The 24,958-nt window shown below is 47.8% G+C and overlaps 1 protein-coding gene across 3 annotated transcripts in view; it reads left to right on the forward strand.

Moving 5' to 3' along the window:
- Window positions 1-21,418, forward strand: part of Ascc1 (activating signal cointegrator 1 complex subunit 1) — a 93,571-nt gene extending 72,153 nt beyond the window's left edge. For 2 of the 3 annotated variants that reach the window (XM_021174518.2, XM_021174519.2), the window contains exons 10-11: window positions 19,525-19,646; window positions 21,122-21,418. In XM_021174518.2, the coding sequence (XP_021030177.1) occupies window positions 19,525-19,641 (117 nt within the window). In that variant the 3' untranslated portion in view covers window positions 19,642-19,646; window positions 21,122-21,418. The remainder of the gene's footprint in view (window positions 1-19,524; window positions 19,647-21,121) is intronic. The other variant, XM_029482653.1, reaches the window with a different exon arrangement.
- Window positions 21,419-24,958: the final 3,540 nt, after the last annotated feature.

A 24,958-nucleotide genomic window follows, 5' to 3' on the forward strand; every position in this document is an offset into this window, starting at 1 on the left:
ACACTCCAGAAGAGGACGTCAGATCTTGCTACAGATGGTTGTGAGCCACCATGTGGTTGCTGGGATTTGAACTCTGGACCTTTGAAAGAGCAGTCGGGTGCTCTTACCCACTGAGCCATCTCACCAGCCCCTAGCACAGTCTTTTTGAAACAGGATCTTAGCTTGTGGTTTGATGCCCTTGAACTTGTGAGTCTCCAGCCTCTGCCGCATCAGTTGGTGTGACTGTTTAATGGAGCCTCAAGATATAGTAACTAGTTAATGAGCAGTTAGTACCCGGTTCTCCTCTCAGAAGCCATGTAGGTTTGTTGTGGTAGCACTGGAGGCGCTGGGACTGAGCCACCGTCTTCCCTCCTCGGTGCTCGGTGCTGAATTACAAGCTGCTGCCAAGCTTATCCATCACACAAGCAGCCGTTTGTGGAGTTTAGGAAGGAGATTATGATGGGATATCTTGTTAGACTATGGGTGGGGTCACTAGGCTGTGTTAATGATAGACATGGTCATCAGGGGTGGCAGCAAGCGTCTTAGCCCCCTGAGGCATCTTGCTGCCCTCCACCTTTATTCTGGATGACTAAACCAGGAGGTTGTGGGAGTGACCGGGAGTGCTGCTGTCTTCCCAGTGCTAGAAGAGCACTGCGCAGTCAACCTGACAGGTGTTAGAGATGGCCCCTAGAGCATCCTGAAGAGCTGCAGCTGGTCTCTGTTGCATGCAGTTTGCTGGGGGAGCATCCACATCCAGGCATTGTTTCTCCCACACAAATTTTTTCCCTAAATTTATGTGTTAAGTTGCCTGGAAAGGGAAGACTCTAATGAGGTTGCCTGAAGAACCAGCTAACTGTCAGTGGGGTGAAGCCATTGTTGAGATGTGTGTTGGCTCAGCCAATTGCTTATTTTGATGGAAGCCAGTGCCTGTTCTGGAAAGATAACCCTCACTGCTCTGTGGTCGCCTTCTCATGCAATGACTCTTCTCTCCTGGCTCCCCGCCAGTCACACACTCTGCTGACTTCTCTTTGCAGTGGCATTGGAATACTCCTACATGTTGTTTCGGCCCTGGGGGTGCTGACAGATTCTATAGGGTCTAGCCAACACAGTACCAGACATAGGCACAGTCTGGCAAAGCCAGCAAGTGCAGAAAACACCAAGAGGTTGCCGTTGTTCTTCCGGGACTCACGGCTGGCTCTCCTCGGAATGAAATGTGTGGTAACATTTATTGGATATCTTCTAAGCAGAAAGCACTAGCGAGATGCCTGGCTGGTGCGTTTGAGGGGGGAGGGGTGGGTATTTAATCCTGAGCTCCTTCCCAGGAGTACTTTGAATGGGTACCTGTTCTAATGTTGGGAATACTCATCCACAGGCATGCCTAGGGATCTGTTCTTTGTTTTGTGTGTTACTCACTGAAGAAATGAGTCAAGTGTTGGTTCTGTTTAGATCTATTGTAGTTATTGTGTGTGTGTGGGTGTGTGTATATGTGTGTGCTGTGCATACATGTGCCTTTGTGTGTGTGTGTGTGTGTGAGAGAGAGAGAGAGTGTGTGTGTGTGTGTGCGCGCACACGTGCACATGCCATGTGAGTTACAGATACCCATGGAGGCCAGATAGATCCCCTGGAGCTAGAGTTACAGATCATTATGAGCTACAATGTGGGTGCTGGGAACCAAAACTGGGTCCATTGTAAGAGCAGAAAGTGATTTTAACATTTTTTGAAACTGGTCTTTTACTAAACCTAGAGTTCACCAGTTTGCTAGGCTGACTGACTATGGGCCCCAGGGATCCGCCTGTTTACAGTGGTCTACAGCATAGACCAGTGCATGGCAGCATTTACCTGTAATCACAGTGCTGGGGGTGAGGGGATAGAGGGATCCCTCACACTCTCTGGCTGGACAGACAGAACAGCAGGTTCCAGGTTCAGTGAGAGACAGGCTTACAAAATAAAGCAGAGAGACTGGAGAGGTGGCTCAGCGGTTAAGAGCTCTGACTGCTTTTCCAAAGGTCCTGAGTTCAATTCCAAGCACCCACATGGTGGCTCAGAACCATCTGTAATGGGATCTCATGCCCTCTTCTGGTGTGTCTGGAGACAGCGACAGTCTACTCATATCCATAAAATAAATAAGTCTAAAAAAAAGCAGGAAGTAATAAAGAGATAGATACCTAGTGTTGACATCTGGACTCCACATGAGTGTGCCCTGCAAGCCTAAGTGCATACCCAGCACACACACACATACTCACACTCACACACACACACACACACACACACACACACACACACACACACGGCTCCTGACTGAAGGAAAGCACTGTGGGTAGGCACCCTTGTGGTACTTGTGTGTGATTATTGCTCTAAGAGTTAGGGAATTGGCATAAGAACAAGTGAAGTCGGTAGTGCTGTGAAGTGGTGATTGCTCTAAAAAGGACAGATTTCCATCCATGAAATCATTTTAGAGTCAAAGCAGAACATTATTGTCAAAAATTAAAAGCTAGGGAGAAAGCTGTCTGGCTAGAAATCCAGCAGAATTCCAATGACTGTTTTTTAGATTGTTATGGCTTTCAACTCTCAAGGCATGCTTGGGCATGATAATGCTTTCTCCTCCAAAAAGCCTTTTGCTTGTTTGAGTCTGGCCACGCCTTCACAGAGGGAAGGTGGCTGGCTGAGCAGGACCATGGGGACAGAAGTGGGTGTCACAACGTGTAAAGCTCTGGTGACTGAAGGTGTGTGTCCTGTAGCTCTGGCTGAGGGTGCAGTCTTGTCTAATGAGGTGACAATAACGGAGTTGATAGCATGTGGCAGTCCGCCTTCTAGCTTGCAAGAGTTGTCCCTAGCTCAGCTATTATTTGGACAGCTATTGTTTGTGCATATGTAGACACCCTGTTGCCTGAGGACATCTGATCTGCTCTCACTTTTGAATCCCATCCCCATGTTGGAGAACTGAGAGTGGAGCTGGGCTTCTCCCCTCCCCCCTGGCCTCCCCATCCCCCATGCCCTTTTTCTCCACTTGTTACTTTGACACAGCCAACAGTCAGGGCTTGGGTGCCCAACCTCACTAAAGCCCCGGGGCGGGCCGAGTTGCTTAGGTCTTCCTGTGAGACGAGATGTAGGGCTTTGCTTCTGCTGACCTGTACTTCCTCCCTGTGAGCCTTCTCCTGGCCATTGAGTACTGTTATGAGCACTGTCTGCGGGAAGGTGACCAGACAGGAGATAGAAAGGAGAGTGATCGCAAAGCTTAATGAGCACTGGTTCTTCCCATGGCAGCTCTTTGCAGAAACATCACTGGGTCAGCTCTGAGACAGCAGCCACCCTCAGAGCTGCATTACAGGCTTAGGGGCCGAGGAGGCTCTCAGCCAAGCAGCCGCCAGACAGTTTACTGTGGTAAAACAGTAATAGCCATGCCTCGAGGTAGGATTTTCTGGGGAAGAAACTTGGCAACAGATCAAGCTGCCATCGGCCCGTCTCAGATGCCAGCTCTCGAATGGCACCATGTGCGGCCTGCATGGAGGTCAGGCACAAGCTTTCCAGCCCTGTCAGCACAACCTCCTGGCTCCACCACCTCCGCCCCCTGCTCCGTGTTTTTTTCTTGCTAGTTTTCAAAATGGAAAGGCTCTGCAGGGAGGGGAAGTCCCTTAGCATTTTGCATATTGAGGTGCTCAGCAGAACTGCCTGGCATCCTGTTTGTATATATCGGTTTTAATTCACTCTCTAATAGGTCATTTGGTCTTAACAGCAGTCTTAAACTTGATAATACTTGCATCAGCAGCGAGTTGTGGGCCAGCCGTCCAAAAGTGCAACCCCGAGTGATTACTTGCAGAAGGTTTTATAGCCTTCCTTCCCTTTCTCTGTTTGCCACCTCCCTAGGAGGGGCCAGGCTGCAAACAGACCTCGCACGATCCAGCAGAGACTTGCAGGTGGCTGGGGAGCAGACTGGGAAGGAAGTCCCTTTCCTCTTAGTGCAAGGAAAGCCATCCTTGTCAGAAGGGACTCCAGCTCTGTCCGAAGGACTTCAGTATTGTGAGTGGAAGAACCAGAAGTAGGAGTGCCCTGTTGACAGGATGAGGAGCAGTAGCTGGCCCTGATGTGCACTCACACACACACACACACACACACACACACACACACACAGCCTGAGGAGCTGTAGCTGGTCCTGATGTGCACACACAGCCTTTCACACTTCCCTTATGGAGGCTGCTGCTGATAGCACTCAATCCTCCCACACACTGTCCTTGGCCGTGCTCCTTGGCTCTCAGTGAGAACACCGTGTCCTCTTTTTATCGGCTATTATTGGCTATTGTTATTGACTCTCTCACCATGATCACTGCAGTCTGAGGTTTCAGACTAAAAGTAGCCTGGCTGCCGGAGTTAGGGCTGAACTTGAAGATGACTGCAAGATAGCAAATCCTTGCCAAAAACAATGCCTTTTATTCTGAAGTGGATGTTGCTGTCCCAGTCTTTAGAAGTATTGCAGCTCCATGAGGCCAGACTGTGGCTATAAAGATTTCTAGTGAACCTTCTCTTTTTATCCTTTCAAGGAAAGTAGAGTCTGTCTGTCTGTCTGTCTGTCTCTGGAATGGTCCGTTAGACTGTTGGCAGGGAGTAACTAATAATCAGGGTGTTCGTTCTGTAGTTTGGCTCTGGAATGTCCCCCGGCTTCCTGTATCTTAAAGCCTTGATCCTCCAGCTGTGGTGGTGCTGTGAGGATAGAGAGCTTTAGATAGAGGGAGTGTGGGTCATTGGGATGCACCCTTAGAGAGGATTCTGGGATTCTGTATCCTTCATGGCTCTCTCTCTCTCACTTCCTGGATGCTATGAAATCAAACTTCCCTTTGCTACACAATCACATGTGGCATACTGTGCTACCACAGCTTAGCACTGAGGCCACGTGACCGAGGACTGAAATCTCCAAAACCACGAGCCACATAAGCCTTTCAGCCTCTTAAATTGGTTTGTATCACAGCAATGGAAAACTGAGGAACACGGTACTCGGAGTTGTAACTTAGCATTCTTTCCTATGGTAAATATAGGGTTTCTTCATAAAATATCCTGTTCAAAGGTGGCAAAGTTGTGGCAGAGAGTAGCTCTGGATATTGGGGGGAAACAAGTCAGCCTTGGCTATCTGAGAAACTTCTAGGTCCTTTCCAGAGGACTTTCCTCCATGCTAGGCATGTCCCTTGGCCTCCAACATCCAGGCGAGTGTCTCTGTCTGTGAGCTCCACCCTCAAGACATTTGCATTTTCCCTGTTTTGTGTGTAGGAATATGGCTTGCCCTGGTATAAGCAGGCACAGCCTCTGTGGGTATTTTTAAACAGATGGAGGCTTTTGCTCCTGGACATGCCTGCTTCCCAGGTTGTCTTTCCGTTCCTCCAGTACTTGCTCTCATAGAAGAATCCTTGTATGCAGCCAGAAGTCAAGGGTGAGCGAGGAAGACCTGAGGGCTTAAAGGGCCTGTCCCCTCCACCGAGGCTCAGCAGCAGCTTCTAGGTTTGAGGATTTTGTTGTTGCTGCTGCTGTTTTGTTTTTCAAGACAGGGTCTCTCCGTGTAGCCCTGGCTGTACTAGAACTCCCTCTATAGACCAGGCTGGCCTCGAACTCAGATCTACCTGCCTCTGTCTCCCAGGTGTGTATGCCTGGCTGTTGTAGGAATTTTAACAAATAGAACTTTGAAAAAATGTTTGTGATCCTAATTGCAAAATAGATTAGTAACATATTTTCAAAATTGACTATATTTTTAGCCCATTAATCAATTTCTTTACAAGTTTTCATGACATGAGTTGGGGTGGTATTTTGGCGTGCACGCGTGTGTGTGTGTGTGTGTGTGTGTGTGTGTGTGTGTGTGTGTGTGTGTATGTAGTTCTTGTTCTACCGTGTGGATCCAGGGATTGAGCTGAGGTCATCAGGTTTGGTGTTGTGAGCTCCCTTACCCACTGAGCCCTCTCACCTACCCTGATGTTAAGACGTTTCTGTTTATTATGTAATATCTTATTTCTTGCGACAATATCTCATCCCAGGCTAGCCTCAAATGTTTCTGTGTTGCTGAGGATGATTTTAACTTCTGCTCTGCCTGCCTGTACATCTGAAACAGAAGTCAGAGTTGGCAAAGACCTGGGAACTGGCCCTGTCCCTATCCCCAAAGCAGAACTGGGGCTAAGAGAGGTAATTGGCAGCAGAGAACATGGGAGACAGAAGTAGGGAGCAGCAGGCACGGGCCGACAGTCTGCTGGGGATGGTGTGGGCCTTGCTGAGGGGGAGGGCCCAGTGCCAAGACACCTCACTAGTCCGAGGCCTAGGCTGCCTGAGCACTGAGTATAGTTGTCCACATGGCTGAGTTGTTCAAAGAAGGCTAAGTGTGGTCAGTTGATTCCTAGGTAAGCAACTTTGTAAGTGGCTCTGTGCTATCAGGTTGACTTAGCCACTATGTCTTCTCAAGGGAAGTGTTTGTTTGTTTATTTGTTTGTGGCTTTTTTAGGCAGGACTGTCCTGGAACTTACTCTATAGACTAGGTTAGCCTTGAATTCACAGATCCGCCTGCCTCTGCTTCCCAAGTACTGGGATCAAAAGCTTGCACCACCTGGTAGGGAAGGTGTTTTAAATATGTAGGCACGTTTACACCCTTGAGGCCATGATGGTTAGGGACTGAGCAGTTCTAAGATGCCCCTATGGCTTCTTCCTAGTGACATTATTCTCCAGAAACAGCGGCTTCCTAACCCTAGGGTTTCTGTGGAGGGGCAGAAGGGGGGAGCAGGGCCAAGCAGGATGTCACTGTGTACCTGGGCTGTCCTCACACTCATGGAAAGCTTCCTGCTTCAGCCTTCTAAGTACTTGGTTTATGAGTGTGAGCCATCATGTCCAGCTCCTTAACTGAAACGTCTTTATACTGACTTTCATGGCCAAACTGCAATGTTTTCTAGTATTTTGGACCCTTCTTTTTGCTTCTGATGCTTACTATATACTTAGCCAGAAGTGCCTAGCAACCATGCCTGGATGCAAAGCTGACTTGACATGGCTGCTAGATTTGTCAGTGTGTCGCTTTTAAAGTCAGCCTCTGACAAAAGTGTAGGTTGTGGTAAAGGCTTTGTTATTTGCCAGAGTATAGCAGTAATGGCTTCCAGTCCAGTTCCCATTGAAAGTGTTCCTGTCTGAAGCCTCCGGATTCTGCCTGTGACTGCTTACATTTCTGTTGGTCTGCTATTCTAACTCTTACCAGAATCAGCCATTGTACCAGACTTTAGCATTCTAAGCTTTTTAGACCTGCTTCTCCAGACACTTGCTAATCCCCCCCCCAAAAGTTCCAAAAGCTTCCAAACCACAGTGTGAGTCAGAGTAATGGGCTCCCACTTCTCCAGCGTCAACTTTCTGTGTGTGTATGTACGTGAGCGAGTGTGTGTGTGTGTCTTTAAATCATCACTGCAGTCCAGTACCTGACAGGAACAACTTGTGGGAAGAATTTATCTATTTATTTATTTGTTTGTTTGTTTGTTTGTTATTAATTATTATTATTTTTGGTTCACAGTTCAGCGTTTCAGCACATAGTACTTGGCTTTTTTGACTCTGGGCCATGATGACACAAAGCATTATGGCAGCAAAGGGTGGTAGCAGAGATTGTCCAATGCATGGTGGACAGGACAGAGCAAAGTAAGAGGCAAAGGACCATGTGTTATCTCCAGAGGCACAGTTCCAGTAACTAACTTCCTGTTAGGCCCTACATTCTTGATGTTTCAAGAACCTCCCAAAATGGTGGTTTCAAGAAACACCAACTCAGGGCTAAGTACTGTGAGGGCATTTCATAGTCAAGCCACGACAGCCCTGAAACATGTGAGCACTTATGCTTGCAGCCTAAGGGCGGAGTTTCCTCCCAAGCTGGCTTCTTGGATACCGACTAGTTATTCTCAAGAGCAGTACACTGCCTCTTGGTCACAGCCTTCTGTTGGCCAGTATGCTAGGCCTGCTGCTAGGAGCTCTTCATTTAGCTCAGTCAGTGGTCCTAGGCCAGCCCTGGTTCTTATCTCTTAAGTGAGAACAATTAGGTTTAGCTCTGGTTCTCATCACAGCAACTTTTTGAAGGGTTAATGAGCTGGGATTTGTAGGTACTTTTAGATCCTTAGATGAAAGGTGTTATTTAAGCTTTGTACAGGGAGCATCTTTCCAAGGCGCTCAAAGTGCTTGTCACTCACACTGTCTTCAGTTATCCTGTTACCTGCCTTCCCATGTAGAGAGGTAGGTGGGCAAGCACTATGATTAAGTATTAGATAGTACCATTACTGTTACTGTGAACTGTAAACAGGGTAACTGTGTAATAGTAGAAGTTGGTAAAACAGTCTGAAAGTCAAGCACTGGGGAAGCTTCAAAGTATCGTGCATTTGGTGTTCCTTAATACCCCCCCCCACACCCCCACACCCCCACACGGGCTTCAGAACTCTGGTCACATGTGTGAAAACAAGAGAAAGCACCATCCCTTAGGGGGAGCTTGGGGATGGGGAGCACAGTCAGCCGGAGCTGGCTTGGGGGTCTCTGAGCCTGCAGGGAGGCCATGGTGTCTGGTTCTCAGGCTCTGGGCACCCAGGCGCTGCTGGATGCTGCGGAAGAGCTGAGAATGCAGTGGGGGCACATGGGCTGGATCTAGCCTGGAGCCGAAAGGGAAAAGAGGGGAGAGCTCCAGCTGGGTCCTGCCAGGAGGAGAGAGTCCTTGGCTTGTTTGGCTTGTCCTTGGCTTGGTGGAGGCCGTGGCTAGGAGTGCTGAGAAGCCTTCTGTGGAAGATTAGACAGCCGGCTCTTTAGGCGAAGGTCTGTTTCATTGCTCCATGGCAGATCCCAATGAAAAGAGACAGTCCATGGTTTTAAGACATTTATTGTCATGGGGGAAAGTGGATGAGTAAAAACTTTATCCCAGTTTTTCCGGGCGGGCCTGAGGTTAAATACCTTTTGCAGGGAGGAGTGTCTGGGAAGGGGAGTTTATTGACTAAGTCTCCAGGCCTTTAGGTACCCCATTAAAATGGAGATCTGTCTTGAAGCTACAGGACCACAGGTCATGTCTTCTACCTATGGAGGGACTTGGGGCATTGCCCTTATGTGACTTATGGCCACAAATCTATGGAGGGCTGTGGCCTCGTGCATGAGCCTAGTGTCTGGGAGCATGGCAAACTGTCTGCTGTCCCTCAGGGTCACCAGAGTTTCCAGCCTGTGCTCCACTAGGAACCAGGCTGCCTTTCATTGTCCTACAATGCAGGACTTACATGCTGTGTGTTTCCTTCCTTCCTTCCTTGGTGCTGGGAGTGAACCAAGGTCCTCACACATCCTGGGGCAGCCGCTCAACCACTAAATGACATCCTCAATCCCATCACACACTTCGCATTTCCATTATGAACTTAAACTGAGTCTTCTCTTACTGCAGTGGAGCTCACTGAGTCCATCCGGCATGAGAAGCACATTTTCTTGTCTTTGTTTTTTAAAGACTTATTTGTTTATTTTATGTGTATGAGTATACTGTAGCTGTACTGATGGCTGTGAGCCACCATGGGGTTGCTGGGATTTGAACTCAGGACCTCTGGAAGAGCAGTCAGTGCTCTTAACCACTGAGCCATCTCTCCAGCCCAAGAAGCACATTTTCTTAAAAGAGAAATCTTTGGGCCAGCCAGTAGTAGCACTTGTCACAAAAGCCAGATGGTGTGAGTTCAGTCCCTGAAACCACAGTAGGAGAGAACTGGCTCCTGTAAGTTATCCTCTGACCCACACGTATCTCTGGCACACACATGTCCACACCCCAGCACACACCCACACACAATACTAATAAATAAACTATTTTATTTGGGGGGGGGAGAGAGAGCAAGCGAGTGAGCGTGTGTGTGTGTGTGTGTGTGTGTTTGAACATATGTGCATGTGTGCAGATCACTGACAGCCCTTGGGAGTCGATTCTCTCCTATCTTTTTCTAGGTTCTGGGACTGAATCAGGGTGGTCAGGCCTCAAGCATCAAGTGCTGCTAGTGGCAGAGTCAGCTCACTTTCCCATAAATAAACTTGTTTTCCAAAGAGGGATCTTTGGGTTTTTTGTGTGTGTGTGTGTGTGTGTGTGTGTTTTTGTTGTTGTTGTTGTTGTTTTTTCCAGAGCTGAGGACCGAACTTGAGGACTATGACCACTGCTTTGTCTGAGAGTGAAGAAGGGGCAGGAAGCCCTGCAGGCTTATTTCCTGTTAGGACCAGCCTTCCTTTAGTTCTGTACCTTGAGGTCACACTCCAAGATTTCCAGTTTCAGTTTTGCAGCCCCTCCTGGTGTCTGATGGTTAGCCACCAGACTGGGAGGAAGGAGTTGCGGGTCCAAGGTGAATGCTGGGAAAAATGGCTACAGTCAGCATTCTGGCTTGCTGCTTGCTTTCTTCCAGTGTAAACCACTGTGTTACTAGAAATCAATAATCCCCTCTGTGCTCTCCCCAGGAAACAAACTCAAGCCCGTGGTTCCACAGAGCATGAGAGCGCGCCAGCAGGGTGCTTGGAATTGTTTTCTAACAGGGCCATATGTAGCTCAGGCTCATTTCAAACCTGCTGGCTCCTACGCCTCCCTCTCCCATGCTGGGGTTACAGATGTGTGTGTCACGATGCTGGCTAAGAAGACTCCATTTTAACTTTGAGTTCTCTGTCAGAGAACTCTTGGGTTTTTGTTTTGTTTTGTTTTGTTTTGTTTTGTTTTGTTTTGTTTTTGAGACTGGGTCTCTCTCTATAGCCCCCTGGCTGTCCTGGAACTCACTCTGTAGACCAGACTCATGATCTCAACAGAGATCGGCCTGCCTCTGCCTCCCATGTGCTGGGATTAAAGGCATGCGCCACCACTGCCCAGTTTGGACCCTTGGTTTTGACCTTAACCTGCTTTGTCCCAGTGGCTCTCAATCTGTCTTCACTTGGTGACAGAAAAGGTTTAATTTTCTGGGCTGGGGAGATGGCTCAGCTGATGAAAGTTCCAGTTTGCACTGGCAATGTAAAGCCGATGGGTTTGGTACAGTCATAGAACGGCTTGTCCAGCATAGCCGAGGACCAGGCTTAGGCTCTGGAAAACATGTGAAAAGGCCAAGCATGCCAGCGTGTGCGTGCAGTGTTAGTGTGGGAGGCAGAGACAGGCAGACCTCTGGGGCATTCTGGGTAGTCTTTCTTTCTTTCTTTTTTTAAATTTATTAATTTTTTTACTTAAAGAGGAAAAAAAAGCATGTCCCAACAATCAATTGAGGGCATATGGATAGAACAAGTTTTTAAGGTTCCTGGTTTTAAATGCCATATAATAATGTTGACAAGTTAAAAATAACCACTTCCATGGTTATGTCCAATACACAAGTGACCATGAAATGTTTCTGAGTGCCCTAATAGGCCTTTTATACCAAGTTTATTTTCTTAAGACTTGGTTTTACTGCCTGGGCTGGCCTTTAAACTCAGTGGCCGAGATTAAAGGCATGAGCCGTTGTATCCAGTTCAAAATTTAAAATATCTTTGAAAAAAAGAAAAAAACCAAGAATGAAGCTAAGTCTGAAGGACAACCATGCGTGCTGGAGCTTTCTCTTCAATGGTGCCTCTTCCTCACCTTCAGGTTGATGCAGCAGTCAGTGGAGTCTGTATGGAACATGGTGTTTGACTTTATTCTTGACAATGTTCAGGTGGTTTTACAGCAGACTTATGGAACTTGGTAGTCTTTCTACTCTAATCTGCAAACCATGAGTCAGACTGTGTTTCAAAAACAAAACCCAAAAAACAATGACACAGCCAGGCATGATGGTGTACTCCTTTGATCTCAGCACTCAGGAGGCAGAGGCAGGCCAAGCTTAATGAGGGCAGCCTGGACTACAAAGTGAGTCCAGCCAGGCGTGGCGCACGCCTTTAATCCCACCACTCGGGAGGCAGAGGCAGGCGGATTTCTGAGTTCGAGGCCAGCCTGGTCTACAGAGTGAGTTCCAGGACAGCCAGGGCTACACAGAGAAACCCTGTCTCGAAAAACCAAAAAAAAAAAAAGTGAGTCCAGGAGAGCCAGGGTTCTTGTTACACAGAGAAACCCTGTCTCAAAAAACAAAAATAAAAACCTAATGACATCTGAGGAACACCAGCAGAGATTGTTTTCTGGCCTCTATATACATCTGCACCCCAACACACATGAGCACACATTAAAGAGTTTCTCTCTCTCTCTCCCTTCCTTCCCTCCCTCCCCCCTTTCTTTCTTTCTTTCTTTCTTTCTTTCTTTCTTTCTTTCTTTCTTTCTTTCTTTCTTTCTTTCTTTCTTTGCAGTTTTTAGACAGGTCTTACTATGTAGCCTTGGCTGACCTATTTAGTTTAGACCAGGCTGGTCTCAAACTCACAGACATTCATTCACCTGCCTTTGCCTCCCAAATTCTGGGACTAAAGGTGTATACTGTATTGCCTGGAAGAGTTTAGTTTCCTCCTGATCTTTGTGTCCACGGCACAGGATCGCTGTGTGTACGTTACAGTTTTCAAATCCTCCCTGACTTGGGTACTAGAGCTTCCTCTTAGAGTTTTCAAGTTTGTCCTTACTGCTGTCCCTGGAGAACACTGGCAGTCTTCCATTCCTGTTAAGTCTCCCCACATCGGCAGTCCTTCTCCGTAGCTGTTCATTATGTTCCTTTAAGGGACCCCTATAACCACAGAGCTGTATGAGTATCAGGAAAGTGCTAGGGAGATAATGCTGAGAGCTCAGCATCCCCGGGGTTGTTATAAAACAGGAGGAGGAAAACTCCACGGGCCTGAAATTCTTTGACTGGATTTTTTTTTATTAAATCTCCCACCAGATCTACTATTTCCTAAACAACAGAATGCTTTGTCTTCCTGCTCCTCCTGAACTGCCTTAAGTTCAAAAGAGCAGTCGGGGTTTCTCTGCTGCTTTTGAACTTGTAGTTTGAGCTTTTTCTTCTGTCTCTCCTTGTCATTTAGGCATTGACTTCAGTGGAGCAATTTAGTTCATTTATACTCATTCTCTCCCAAAATTCAATTACAAATTTTCAGCTGAGCTCTAGTCAGCTGACCCAGGAACCAGGTTCAGGGGAAGAGCTCACTGTGCAAGCCATGTGTTAGCTTTTGAAGGTTAGGCTAGGCCTTCCCGAGACCTCTCTTAAGGGGAGCCGCCCACAGCGAGGGATTAAATGGCTATCTGAAAGAAGCCTCGGTTCTCTACCTTACATGACAGGAAAAGATCGATGTCTCTCCTCTCACTAGGCCGTTACTAAACTGGAGCCTTTTTCTCTGGGGACTGAGGAGCCAGCAACAGAACTACATTCAGCAGTGAGCGAGCAGATTCTTAGCCAAAATGGGAGAATTGGAAGCTCAACTTACAAGTCCACCTCCGCACCCATTAGGGAGCAGGGGCACAGATGTGAGGGACTGGGGTGTGCTACCAAAGGGGAAGAATGCTCTTATCTCTCCTGGGTACCCATCAAGATCGCCCAGGCATTTGGGTACCTCCTCTTCTACGGTTCTTAACTGTTGTCGTCTGTCAGCTGTCTCAGTGCTGTGGAATGTGGCATTCAGGTGGCATTAGAATGTTGCAGGTGCTCACCCTGGTAGCCATCTTGAGTTCCACCCAGTTGGGCAGCCCACAAAGAGCAGCCTTTGAACTGGGACATTAAGTCTTCAGGGCTACACACAATTAGGCAGGAAATTCAGGCTGGGTCAGACACGGAGTACAGGACCAGGGCAGGGTGATGGTTCAAGACTCAGGCGGACTAATGAGGGGAGAACACACACAGTTACCACGTTGTATATAATACAAGAGCCTCCAGAGTGGAGAACACTTACCTGTCTTTCTTCTTACACTTGCTAGAGAGTAGAAGGTCATGCATGGGGAGACACAACTGAAGCATGAGAGAATATGGCCAGCTTGCAGTGAACTGGAAGGACAAAGAGAATTTTCCCTCCTTCCCTCAAGAGCTTAATCTTTAAATGTAATAGTAACTGGGTTTCTAGGGAGACAGAACACAGATCTGTTACCTTCAGACATTATAGAAGTCACAGAAAATATGAAACTCAAAGAAGAGCTTGCATACCCAGAGTAGCTGGCACACAGTTCCTTTGAGCCAGGAGAGGGAGAGGAGGGAAGGAGAGGCCAGAACTGTGTGCAGTCAGGTGTGAATGAAGTCCTGCAGGCAACCAGTCACCATGCTGCCTGCCCTCGGAACATGTAGAAGTCTGCCTGGACACAGTGAGGACTCTTAGATTCTTCTCCCTGGTGATACAGCGTGATGCTGTCCTTACATGGATCCATAGCACTTGGACCTGACAGGGGACAGTGAGACTCGGGAGGCAGGGACAGGGCAGATCTCTGTGAGTTCAAGGACAGTCAGGGCTACACAGTGAGAGGGCTACCCTGTCAAAAAATAAAAACCAAAGTAAAATAAAAGACAAGAAGGCCAACCCAGAAACAGAAAACTGGGATGGACTGTGCTCTCAGATGGAGCCTCGGCACCTAGGAATCTCAGCATTTTACTATAGAGACTTGAGCATGGCGGTGGGCTGTTGTATGCAGGTAAACAGGGAAGACTGGTTTATGGTCTACAGCTGGACTAAGGGGACAGGTTCAGCTACTCTCGGTAGGAAAGTGTCTGCAGGGAAGCAGTTTTTAGGCTGTCAGTATCTGGGAATGGGAGGGTTGGGGAAGAGAGCCATCATGGACGCTGTTTGCACACTGCTTGCATTTGGTCCCCCAGGAAGGCGTCCCTCTGAGCTGAGGCTATGCATGGCGTCCTTGGCATGGCCTTGCCTCTGCCAACACAGTCACTCAGGGCTTCCTCAGCTCCCTGTAGTCAAGGTCATCTAAGTGTAGACAGTCACAAGGTGGGAGTCTCTCCAGGGAGTATCTCAGGACCCACTTCAGGGGAGAAGGGCCATGGAGGAAAAGAAGTTTCCACTTCTCAGGGTGTGAGGATGCAGCCGGCAGTGGCCTGCCGTTAATGCTGTTTACGGTTCAGTTTCATCTTTTAGCATGAAATCTCCTGTCATGAATGAGTTCATAACAATTTAAATGGACACATAAACACCATCATAAAGTTAAAAGAAGCAACCAGCAACTTTTTACAAACAGATTGCAAGGGCATACTTCTAATTCATAACAGTGGGTTCATTCCCTACTATGTGAAGACTAACAAAGTTTTGTTTTGTTTTGTTTTTCGAGACAAGGTTTCTCTGTGTAGCCCTGGCTGTCCTGGAACTCACTCTGTAGATCAGGCTGGCCTCAAACTCAGAAATCTGCCTGCCTCTGCCTCCCAAGTGCTGGGATTAAAGGCGTGCGCCACCACTGCCTGGCTACAATTCAATTTTTAAAAGTGGATACTTGTAAAGTTCTTTATGGCAACATGCTTCCACATGTCTAACTGTGCTCCAGAGCTCATGTCTAATGCATGATCATAACCTATAGACTGGAGAAGGGCCTGAGACGTGACAGCTGGAGATACAGCCATAGTGACAGACAGCTGGATGGATTATGTCTGTTTGTGGGCATGTGCAGCGTGCAGGTGCCTGAGGAGGCCAGGCGAGAGTGATTCTTCTCAGAAATGCTCTGACACCCTCCTGTGCCTGCTTACAGTGGCTTCCTGGCTTCTCCACACCCAGAATGTTCTCTCTGTCCCTCGTTCCTGCTGCTTCACTACTCCAGCCTTTCCAAGGCTTCTGTCTCAGCTGAGATGACCTCTGCATCCAGCTAATCTCCTCAAGATGGACTCTCCCCGCCTGCTCGAATACCTTCAGTGGGTTTCTCTGGCTGGCACGAGGTTTAGCTTGTGAACCTGACCTCAGGGGCTTCCGGAATCAATTCGTCTCTCCTTGAGTCTTTCTCACTGTAACTTTCAGGACGCCTCCCTGGCCCTGCTCACCACACTCATTTCTGCCTCTGAGCCCCATGCCCTGTCTTGTACATGCCCTAAGGTCCAGCCCAGTTCTAGTCCCCTCTGGGTGGCCCACAATATCTGACGGGATAACCTAAAGGTTGGCAAGGGTTTGGTTGGCTGCTGTCTCAGAGAGTCACAGTCACCAGGTTGGTGCAGGCTTGATGGTATTCATAGATGTTGGAAGTGAGGCTGAGCCTCTTCACATGGAGAGCAGAAAGCAGAGAGCGGCCAGAACCACAGGCGAGGCTGTTCTAGGCTCTGCTGTAGCCTTTTAGAACGATGGCAGACTGGGGTGCATTGCTCACAGCTGGTTTAGACTCAGAGACAGCAGTGCTGGTCCTCTCACCACCACACACTTAGCACTTGCAGCGGAGGCTTTTGGTTTTGTTTGTATTGTTGAGATAGGATGTCACCTAGCTTGGGCTAGCCTCAAAGCTTCAGTCCTCTAGCCTGAGGCTCCTGAATGTGGGGTTACAGGTGTTTGCCTCCATCCTGGCTCCAGGTAAGCATTTTCACTGAAGTAGAGAATGCATGTCTGTACACATGTTCAGACCTGGAGACAAGCAAGCAGGGACTCATGGTAAGACCATAGTCACACCTCCTCCTTCTCATCAGCTTCCTACCCTAAGACTTAGGAGATAGAGCCATGCCATGTACCTGCACAAGATGTCCATTGACAGTGCTAAGTGATACTCCGCATCAGCAACCGAGCCAAGAGCAGAGTCCAGTTCCCAGTAGACAGAAGCAGAGATCCAGCAGACTCTGTAAGCTTCCCTTACTGACTAGGCTTTTCCTTCCTTTCTTTCTTCCTTTCTTTTTTTCTTTCGTTCTTTCGTTCTTTCTTTTTTTTTGACAGGGTTTCTCTGTGTAACCCTGACTGTCCTGGAACTCACTCTGTAGACCAGGCTGGCCTTGAACTCAGAAATCTGGCTGCTTCTGCCTCCCAAGTGTTGGGATTAAAGGTGTGTTAGTTAGAATTGAGATATGTGTCCCACTCCCAGCTTAATTAGAGGTAATACAAGTTTTGGTAAGTCCCCTTCAGGGATTTCTTGACGGACTTATAAATTAATTCCAGCCTACACACAGACATGTCACATTGTCCCCACCATGCACTTGCAGACAGGGTGAGGCCATAGCAGGAGGTTTGTTGTTATTTTGCCCAGCAGATATTTATTGGTCCCACGTAGACAACTAGGTACTGTTAGGAAATATACAGAATACACAGGTCTTGGTTTCTCCTTCCACAGGGTTTATGTTCTGATGAGTCACCAGAAATAATTGATAGCACCGACAGCAAGGCTTCGCGCTAAAAATATAACAGTGACTAAGGAATAAAATAGGTGAGAAATCAGTGCATGATCATCTGTCCCAAAGTCTTTCCAAGCATTCAGAGAGAACAGGAACACAGACAGAGGTGGAAAGGCTAGAAAGAAGGCTAGCCTGAGCTACAGACAGCTATGTGCAAAATCCATTTGACTGGATGCTACGGCACCAGAGAAAGCAGGAACTTGGGAAGGTAAAATAAATGCCAGACATAGAGAATAGGGAGGTGTTAGAGACACCATAAGAAACTCCTGGGTCTCAGTAACAGGTGACAACTTAGAAGGCATCTTTGCAGGTCTGTCTCCCTGTCTCTGCTCACTGTGACTTTCTTTGTCCCACACGGGTTTGGTGGGGGGGTGGGGGTGGGGAGGGTGGTCACTGCACACATTGTCTTCACAGCCTGCACTGGCCTGGAGAGTGTGGTGAGCGTGCATGTTTACTCCCCTGCTGATCCTCCTGAGTACTTCATTGGAATCATGTCTAGCTAACTTCATTACCGCACATGCGCGGTTTCCGTTCATCAGGCTGAGAGTAGTAAGGGTCCTCCTGGGCAGATGATGTCTGGGGGTCTGTAAGAGGAAAAGTCCAGGCGTGGGTGGCTCATTCCAGCTCCTTGTACCTTTGCTTGGGACTGTGGACACAGGGAGGGGTAGAGGTCTCAAAGGCCACTAGTCTTTCCATAGCAACTTGTAGGACACTGAGCCCCAATGGCATCATTTTGCCCCTCCTTTGTCTCTTGGTTATTATGTGTTGTCTGTACCTAGAGGGCTTTGGTTTGCAAAGCTGTAAAGCTGTCAGTCTTGTTTATGTGGTTTTCACTTTAAATTAATGTTCAGCAAAGGGATTAGCAGATAACTATTTCAGCCTCAAATTTTTTTTTTTTTTTACAAGAGTGGATATGGTTTGCACAGGCTGCCTGAGCCAAGAAACAGGGTTAATTGTGTAAGTCAGTGCAGGAGAGAGCTGGTCTCCCTTCAAAAAGACAAGAGAGCGCAGCTCACAGCCTCCACATAGATCCTCTGGGGTCAAATTGATGTCATGTTGAAGAATCAATATTTACTGGACTTTGTAAAGTTAGCTTTTAATGAATCTCAGACATTTTTCTGAGCCACTAATTGCAGGAGGAAGAGAGGTGGCAGAGCCTGGAGTTCATGGGCGTGGGGCTGGTCAAAAAGTGAGAAGACAGCTGCCAGTGTGCAGAGCGTTATTCCACCCTTAGATTCTACTCAGTGGTGTTGGCTACTCATATTGAAAGGCTGCTTGGAGCTGGGGGCATAGCTTGGAGGTAGAGCACATGCAGAAACCCTGAGCTCAAGTCCAGGACCAAAACAAACAAACAAACAAACTTCTCCCATCCTGGTTCTTCCTAGGCCTGACTTAGCTTGAGATGAGATGGGGTGTGTTGGGGTGGTGTGGCCATAGATTACTATCTGCAACCCTTCCTCGGTCCCCTGGGATGGATCCCACTGTCACTTCAGACTGTGTGCCTTCTGAATGTACTTTCACAAGGTCAGATCCTTCCCTCCCACTGCCGCTCTCGAAGCACTCAGAATGGAAGATGCAGTGTGGAACAGTTCCTAGAGAATGCTGGCCCGAGTTCTCATCTAACTGAAGGGCTTCCAGAAACATGCAGTGTTCTCTGGCAGGGTTGCACGCTTGAGCATCGAGTGTCCCTTGCTGCACTGTCCCCCTCCTGTTTGGGATGAGCTTCATCCCCTTATTAGGCCATCAGTGACCCTAGTAAGAGCTGTTGACAAGGTAGAGGAACACGTCCTTTGGGCTTTTAGGTCACCCTAAGAAAATCTGATACTACCAGGACTCCCTGGGTCAGTAACTGAAAGTCAAAGCCTGTGGTCAAGCCCCATGAGTGCATGCAGCCCCAGGCTCATTTTATTTTATTTTATTTTATTTTATTGGTTTTTCGAGACAGGGTTTCTCTGTGTAGCCCTAGCTCTCCTGGTACTCACTCTGTAGACCAGGCTGGCCTCAGAAATCTGATTGCCTCTGCCTCCCAAGTGCTGGGATTAAAGGTGTGTGCCACCACTGCTCGGCTATCTACGTTCCAGGCTCTTTACTGCGTGTTCTTGGAGTGTCTGCTCGGTAGAGACATCTTGGCTTTGACTTTGCAGCCTTCCTCTCCAATGCATTTTCTCAGGGAGGCTTTAGGACTAATGAGGAGGAGAACCGGCTGTCCCTTCTCACTCCACCCCCATTCCTCCTCTCTAGGATCATTATTCATAATAAACACTGACAGGAGAAACCTGTGGCGGGGGAGGCTGGGATTGTTGTGGTGTGGTGTTTAAAGACAGAAGGGAGAGTGAACATTTTCATCTCCAGCTCTATCTGATTTCTTCCTTTGCAGACATTTGAGAACTTCTACTTTGGTTCCCTGAGGCTCAATTCTATTCACATCTCCCAGAGGTTCACGGTGGACAGCTTTGGAAACTATGCCTCCTGCGGACATGTTGACTTCTCCTGACGTGGGTATGGACAGCACTAGAAATGGAATGGCTTCCTAAGGCGGCGAAGAAGAGAGGCTTCATTCCAGTCCCTGGGGCGTGGCTGTGGGGTTTGGATGATGTGCTGGTTGCTTCCTGTCAATTTGATACAAACTACAGGCATCTGGGAAGAGGGAACTCGATGGCCATGCCTGTAGGCAAGCCTGTGGGGTGTTTTCTTGATTAAAGATTGATGTGGGGAGGCAGGCCCAGCCCACTGCAAGTGGTGTCAGCCCTGGGCAGGTGGTCCTAGGACATAAAAGAAAGCAGGGAACAAGCCATGTGGAACAAGCCTTTCCTACCCAAGTTGACTTTGGTCATGGTCTTTGATCTTAGCGATAGAGAGCGAATTTAGGACAGATGCTGGTTGTCCTGGGTGGTCCCTCCAAACCCCCAACTCCACGTTCCTTTTGATGGTCATCCAGGGTCCACAGTGTCTGCCGAGATGCTCGTGGGTACAAGGAGAGCATGAGCCCTCACCCTTGTTTGGTTTGGTGTTATTAAATCCAAGTGTGTCGCCATGCTGTCATTACCACCACCTCTTGCCACATAAACTTTGCCCTTCAGCGCTCTCCTCATCCCTCACTTCCCGCAGCCACTGGCAACCATATAACTCTCTCTGTCCCCATGCTGTGACAACTGAGTACCTCATGCAGCCAGAGTGAGGTGTTTGTCCTAGCATAGTGTCCTCAGATCCACCACTCTCTGTCATCTCATTGTGCTGCCTTCCTCTTAAAGGTGGATACTGACCACTGTAGTATGTACACTTTGTTTACCCATCTGTGCACAGCTGATCCTTGGGTTTCTCCCACTTCTTGACTACTGTGAATAGAGCTGATCCCAACCTGGTGTGCAGATGGCCCTTCTACCCCACTTCCATTTCCCTCGGCGGCCAGAGTTCTCAGTAGTCATGATTACATTTATGCTGCTTGGTCTGTCCGTTTTCATTGTAAATTTAGTCCCTAAAAATATTTCGGTGCAGGGCTCGGGATATATCTCAGTTGGTAGAGTATGTGAATAGTTTACATGAAACTGTATACACAACAGTATATGGTGGCCAATGCCTGTAGTCCCAGCATGTGGGAGGGAGAGGCAGGGGACTCAGAAGTTTAAGGTCATCCTTGGATACATAGAGAGTTCAAGGCCAGCCTGGGATGTATGAGACTAAGTCCTCTCCCCTAAATCCCAAAAGAACCACAAGGGACTAGAGACCTGGGTCAGTGCATAAGAACATTGGCTGTTCTTTCAGATCACCTGGGTTCAATTCCCAGTACCCCCACGGAGGCTCACAACCATCTATACCTCCAGTTCCTAGTCTGGCCTCTACAGACCAGGCATGTAAATAGTGCCCAGACATATATGCAGGCAAAACATAAAGAAACAAACATTAAAACAAATAAGCCGTAACAGTGTTGGAGTCCTGTTCTGCCACATCCCACATCTTCTCTGGTTTCTTCTCAGGAGAGCAGCAGAGAACCGTGACTGACTGTGAACGTCGGGAGCCTGGCAGCGTGGCAGCAGCAGGCCCTTTGGCCTCCAGTTGACCGGCAGAGAAGGGTGCTCCAGCCCGTGCTCCTCCCTCCTGGCTCTCATCCTCCCCCTCCTCCTTGGCTTCTGTCCTTCCCTCCTTACCCTCCACCCTCCTTTCTGTGAGTCTGCTCCTGAGCTCTGAGGTGCGGCCGACCACGGTGATGCGGAGAGTTGCTTCTCTGAGATGGCACAGACCGTCTGCAAATAAATGAGCTTCCCAGGTGGCTGTGCTGTGGTCTGTGCACGGGTGGCCTGTGCTGGGTGCGGCACTTGCTGACTTAGCTATTCTTTTACCAAGGACTCATTTGTAAGTATGTCAGGGTCTGTTTCCCCAAAAGACTCCAACTTGCTGCTGATGACAGGCAGGTCTTGTAGATCACCTCAGGGTGTTACACAGACGTGGCTCTACTTTGACCCCACTGGCCTCCCCAGAGCATCTTTCCCCACTGTCGGGTGCCCTTCTCCATTAATTTGTTTGAGGTGTTAGGTATTAATGACTTAACACCTGTAGAAATTGAGTTTCATTTTGGAAATTGCCGTGTGATATGTCAGGTTCTCAATTCTTAGGAGAACTGTTATCAGATCTCAGAGTTTCTGTTCTCTCCACATGTGAGCACATACCTCGAGGTTAGGCAGGCTGTGTGTCATTAGGTGGGTTCTCAGGCACAGGGGTCAGTTTTCCAGAGGTGACGTGGGGATGGCAGCATGCTAACTAATGGAATGCACGTGAAAATTTGTGTTTTGTAGTACTTTGTGTATTGGTAGATACTAGTAGAATTAGGATTCTTTTTTTAAAATTTTTATCTTTTGTTTGTTTTTTTTTGAGATAGTGTCTCTATGTAGTCGGGCTGGCTAGCTTGGAATTTGATATGTAGACCAGGCTGACCTTGAACTCACAGAGCTCTGCCTGCCTCTGCCTCTGCCTTCCAGGTGCTGGGATTAAAGGCATGTCCTCTATACCTGGTCAAGTTTGAGAAATAGTTTTCTGTTTTTACAAGCTGTAGTAGCTAATCTTAGCAGAATATGCCTACTGGCCATGCATTTGCACATTGACTCAGCCTTCACAGCAACACACTGGGCATTGTCATTGTCACCATTACCACCACCACCATCACTATCACCACCATTACCATTATCCTGATTTTTCAATCTGAGAATTAATAAGATTGAGAAATCTAGAGCTGGAGAAATGGCTCAGTGGTTAAGAGTGCTTTCTGCTCTTCCAGAGGTCCTGAGACTGGCTGATTTCCAACACACATGTCAGGCAGCTCACAATTGCTTATAACTCCAGCTCCAGGAGATATGTTACCCTCTTCTGGCTTCTGTGAGCACCTGCATACATGCCACACACAGAGACATGCACAGTCACACAAGTCACTTGTACATAGACACACACACACTTAAAAATACATAAATCTTTTTTTTTTAAGTTTGTTTTGTTTGCCTGGAAGCCTTTGGTCTCAAAGTATAGTTTTGTATTGCCAGAATCCCCAGAAACCTTCTTGGGGGCGGGAGGGTGGGTGTGCTGTCCAGACTAATCTTATACTAATTTTAATTTTGTACTAAGGTATTTTGGCCGTTTTACTCTGGACAGGGTCATTGATACAAGGACATCATCGCTCTGGGAGTTAAATGCAGTGTATACATGAGTGGTTTGTATTTTTCTGAGCTATGCTAAGGTGAGGCTTAGGTGGGCTCTGTTGTGTGTTTTTAGAAGTTTTTTCCTCAATACTTCTGGACTTGTTCTAGTGATTTTCTTTTCCACCTGCTGTTAGGAACTGTGTCATGCCTAGCCCCCAGTCCTTCCATGTTACTGTCTTTGAAGACAGGGCCTTTAAAGAGGCAGTTAAGTGACATGTGAAGCCATCAGGGTGGATCCAAGTTCCACTGACCTGGACTCCATAAGAGGAAACTGGGAGTCATTTGTAAAGAGACAGGACTAAGATTGACCCAGAGGAATGGCCTGTGAGACCCCGTGGAAGGTGCTAATCTACAAGCCACGGACAGTGGCCTCTGGAGAGACTGAGCCCGAGTGCTTTGATCTTGAACTTGTAGTCTCAGGAACTGTGAAAATAAACTGGCTACGGAGGCCTTTGGTCTGCGGCCCTTTGTTATGGCGGCCCTCACAGACAGCTGCTGGGTGCAGAAGTTCACAGGCTACCTGTCTTCCTTTGAAGCAGACATTAAAGGGATCTGTAAAAATGGAAAACAGTACCCCCCTTTTCCCCTAATTGTAAGGGATTTATGTTTCTTGTATAATACATTATTGTTTTCTTAATTTGAAATTGGAAGATTATTTTTAAATACGTGTATTTTTAAATTCTTACTTTTATTTTCAAGCATACTAATTGCCAATGTGTGTGTTTCTCACACACACAAGTCCATGGGGGTCCTGAGTAATACTTTGGTGTAAAAGCTTCTGAGACCAGAAGGTTAAAGACTGGCCAATGCACAGCTTATTTAGCTGGGCAGTGGTGGCCACGCCTTTAATCCCAGCACTTGGGAGACAGGCAGGTGGATTTCTGAGTTCGAGGCCAGCCTGGTCTACAGAGTGAGTTCCAGGACAGCTAAGGCTACACAAAGAAACCCTGTCTTGAAAAACAAACAAACAAAAAACCCCAATAACAAAAACACTGTATGATGCTATACTGTCTTCCCTGTGGGGTCATGCAGATAAGACCGCTGTGGTTTAGATGCTCCTCCTCCAAGGCTGTGTGTTTAAAGCGTAGTCACTAGCCAGTGGCATTATTAGGAGGGAATGGAACCTTGGCAGTGGGTCTTTTGGAAGGAGCTAAGGCCACTTGGAGACGTATCCTTAAAGAAGACTGGGATGGGGGCTGGTGAGATGGCTCAGCGGTTAAAAGCACTGGCTGCTCTTCTGGAGGTCCTGAGTTCAAATCCCAGCAACCACATGGTGGCTCACAACCATCTGTAATGAGATCTGACGCCCTCTTCTTGTGCGTCTGAAGACAGCTACAGTGTACTTACTATAATAATAAATAAATAAATCTTAAAAAAAAAAAAAAGACTGGGATACCCAGGCTCTGCTCTCTGCTTCCCAGCTACGCTGAGGTAGCAGACCCCTCTGCCCCTCTTACTGCAATGAGCTCTGCTGCCAACCCACCAAAGCAGCAAGGACCCTCCAAAAGCATAGGGCACAGTAAGCATCTTAGAGGTTCTCCCAGGCGTTTGTCACAGTGACACGAAGCTCATGGACACAAGGGCCAGCTCCGAAGGGTTTGCGGCTGCAGATCACGTGATACACAAGAGCTCTACCACTGGCCTTCATCCCCAGCCCAGAACTCTTCCCCATCCACTCACGTTCCTCACAATAGACAGAGATCTAAGTTACTTTCCCTGTCTGTGTAGTGTTCTCTGTAGACACTTGTTTGTTTGAGGCAGGCTCTGACCATGTTACCCAAGCAGGTCTTAAGTTGCCTTCCTGTTTCAGCCCCTTCAAATCCTGGGACCACAGATTCACACAACACAGGGACCAGCTGTTGATACCGTTTTACATTTAACAAGCTGATGATTGATTAATAGTGATTAGTTGGGATTCTCTAGAGAAACAGAAATATATATGTATACTTGTATAGAATATACATGGGATTTATTAGAATGGCTTACAGGCTTACAGCTATATCCAACAATAGCTGTCTACCAATGAAAAAAATCCAGGGGCTGGTGAGATGGCTCAGTGGGTAAGAGCACCCGACTGCTCTTCCGAAGGTCCGGAGTTCAAATCCCAGCAACCACATGGTGGCTCAC

Source organism: Mus caroli, chromosome 10 (assembly GCF_900094665.2).
Source record: "Mus caroli chromosome 10, CAROLI_EIJ_v1.1, whole genome shotgun sequence".
NCBI classification, from domain to species: domain Eukaryota; kingdom Metazoa; phylum Chordata; class Mammalia; order Rodentia; family Muridae; genus Mus; species Mus caroli.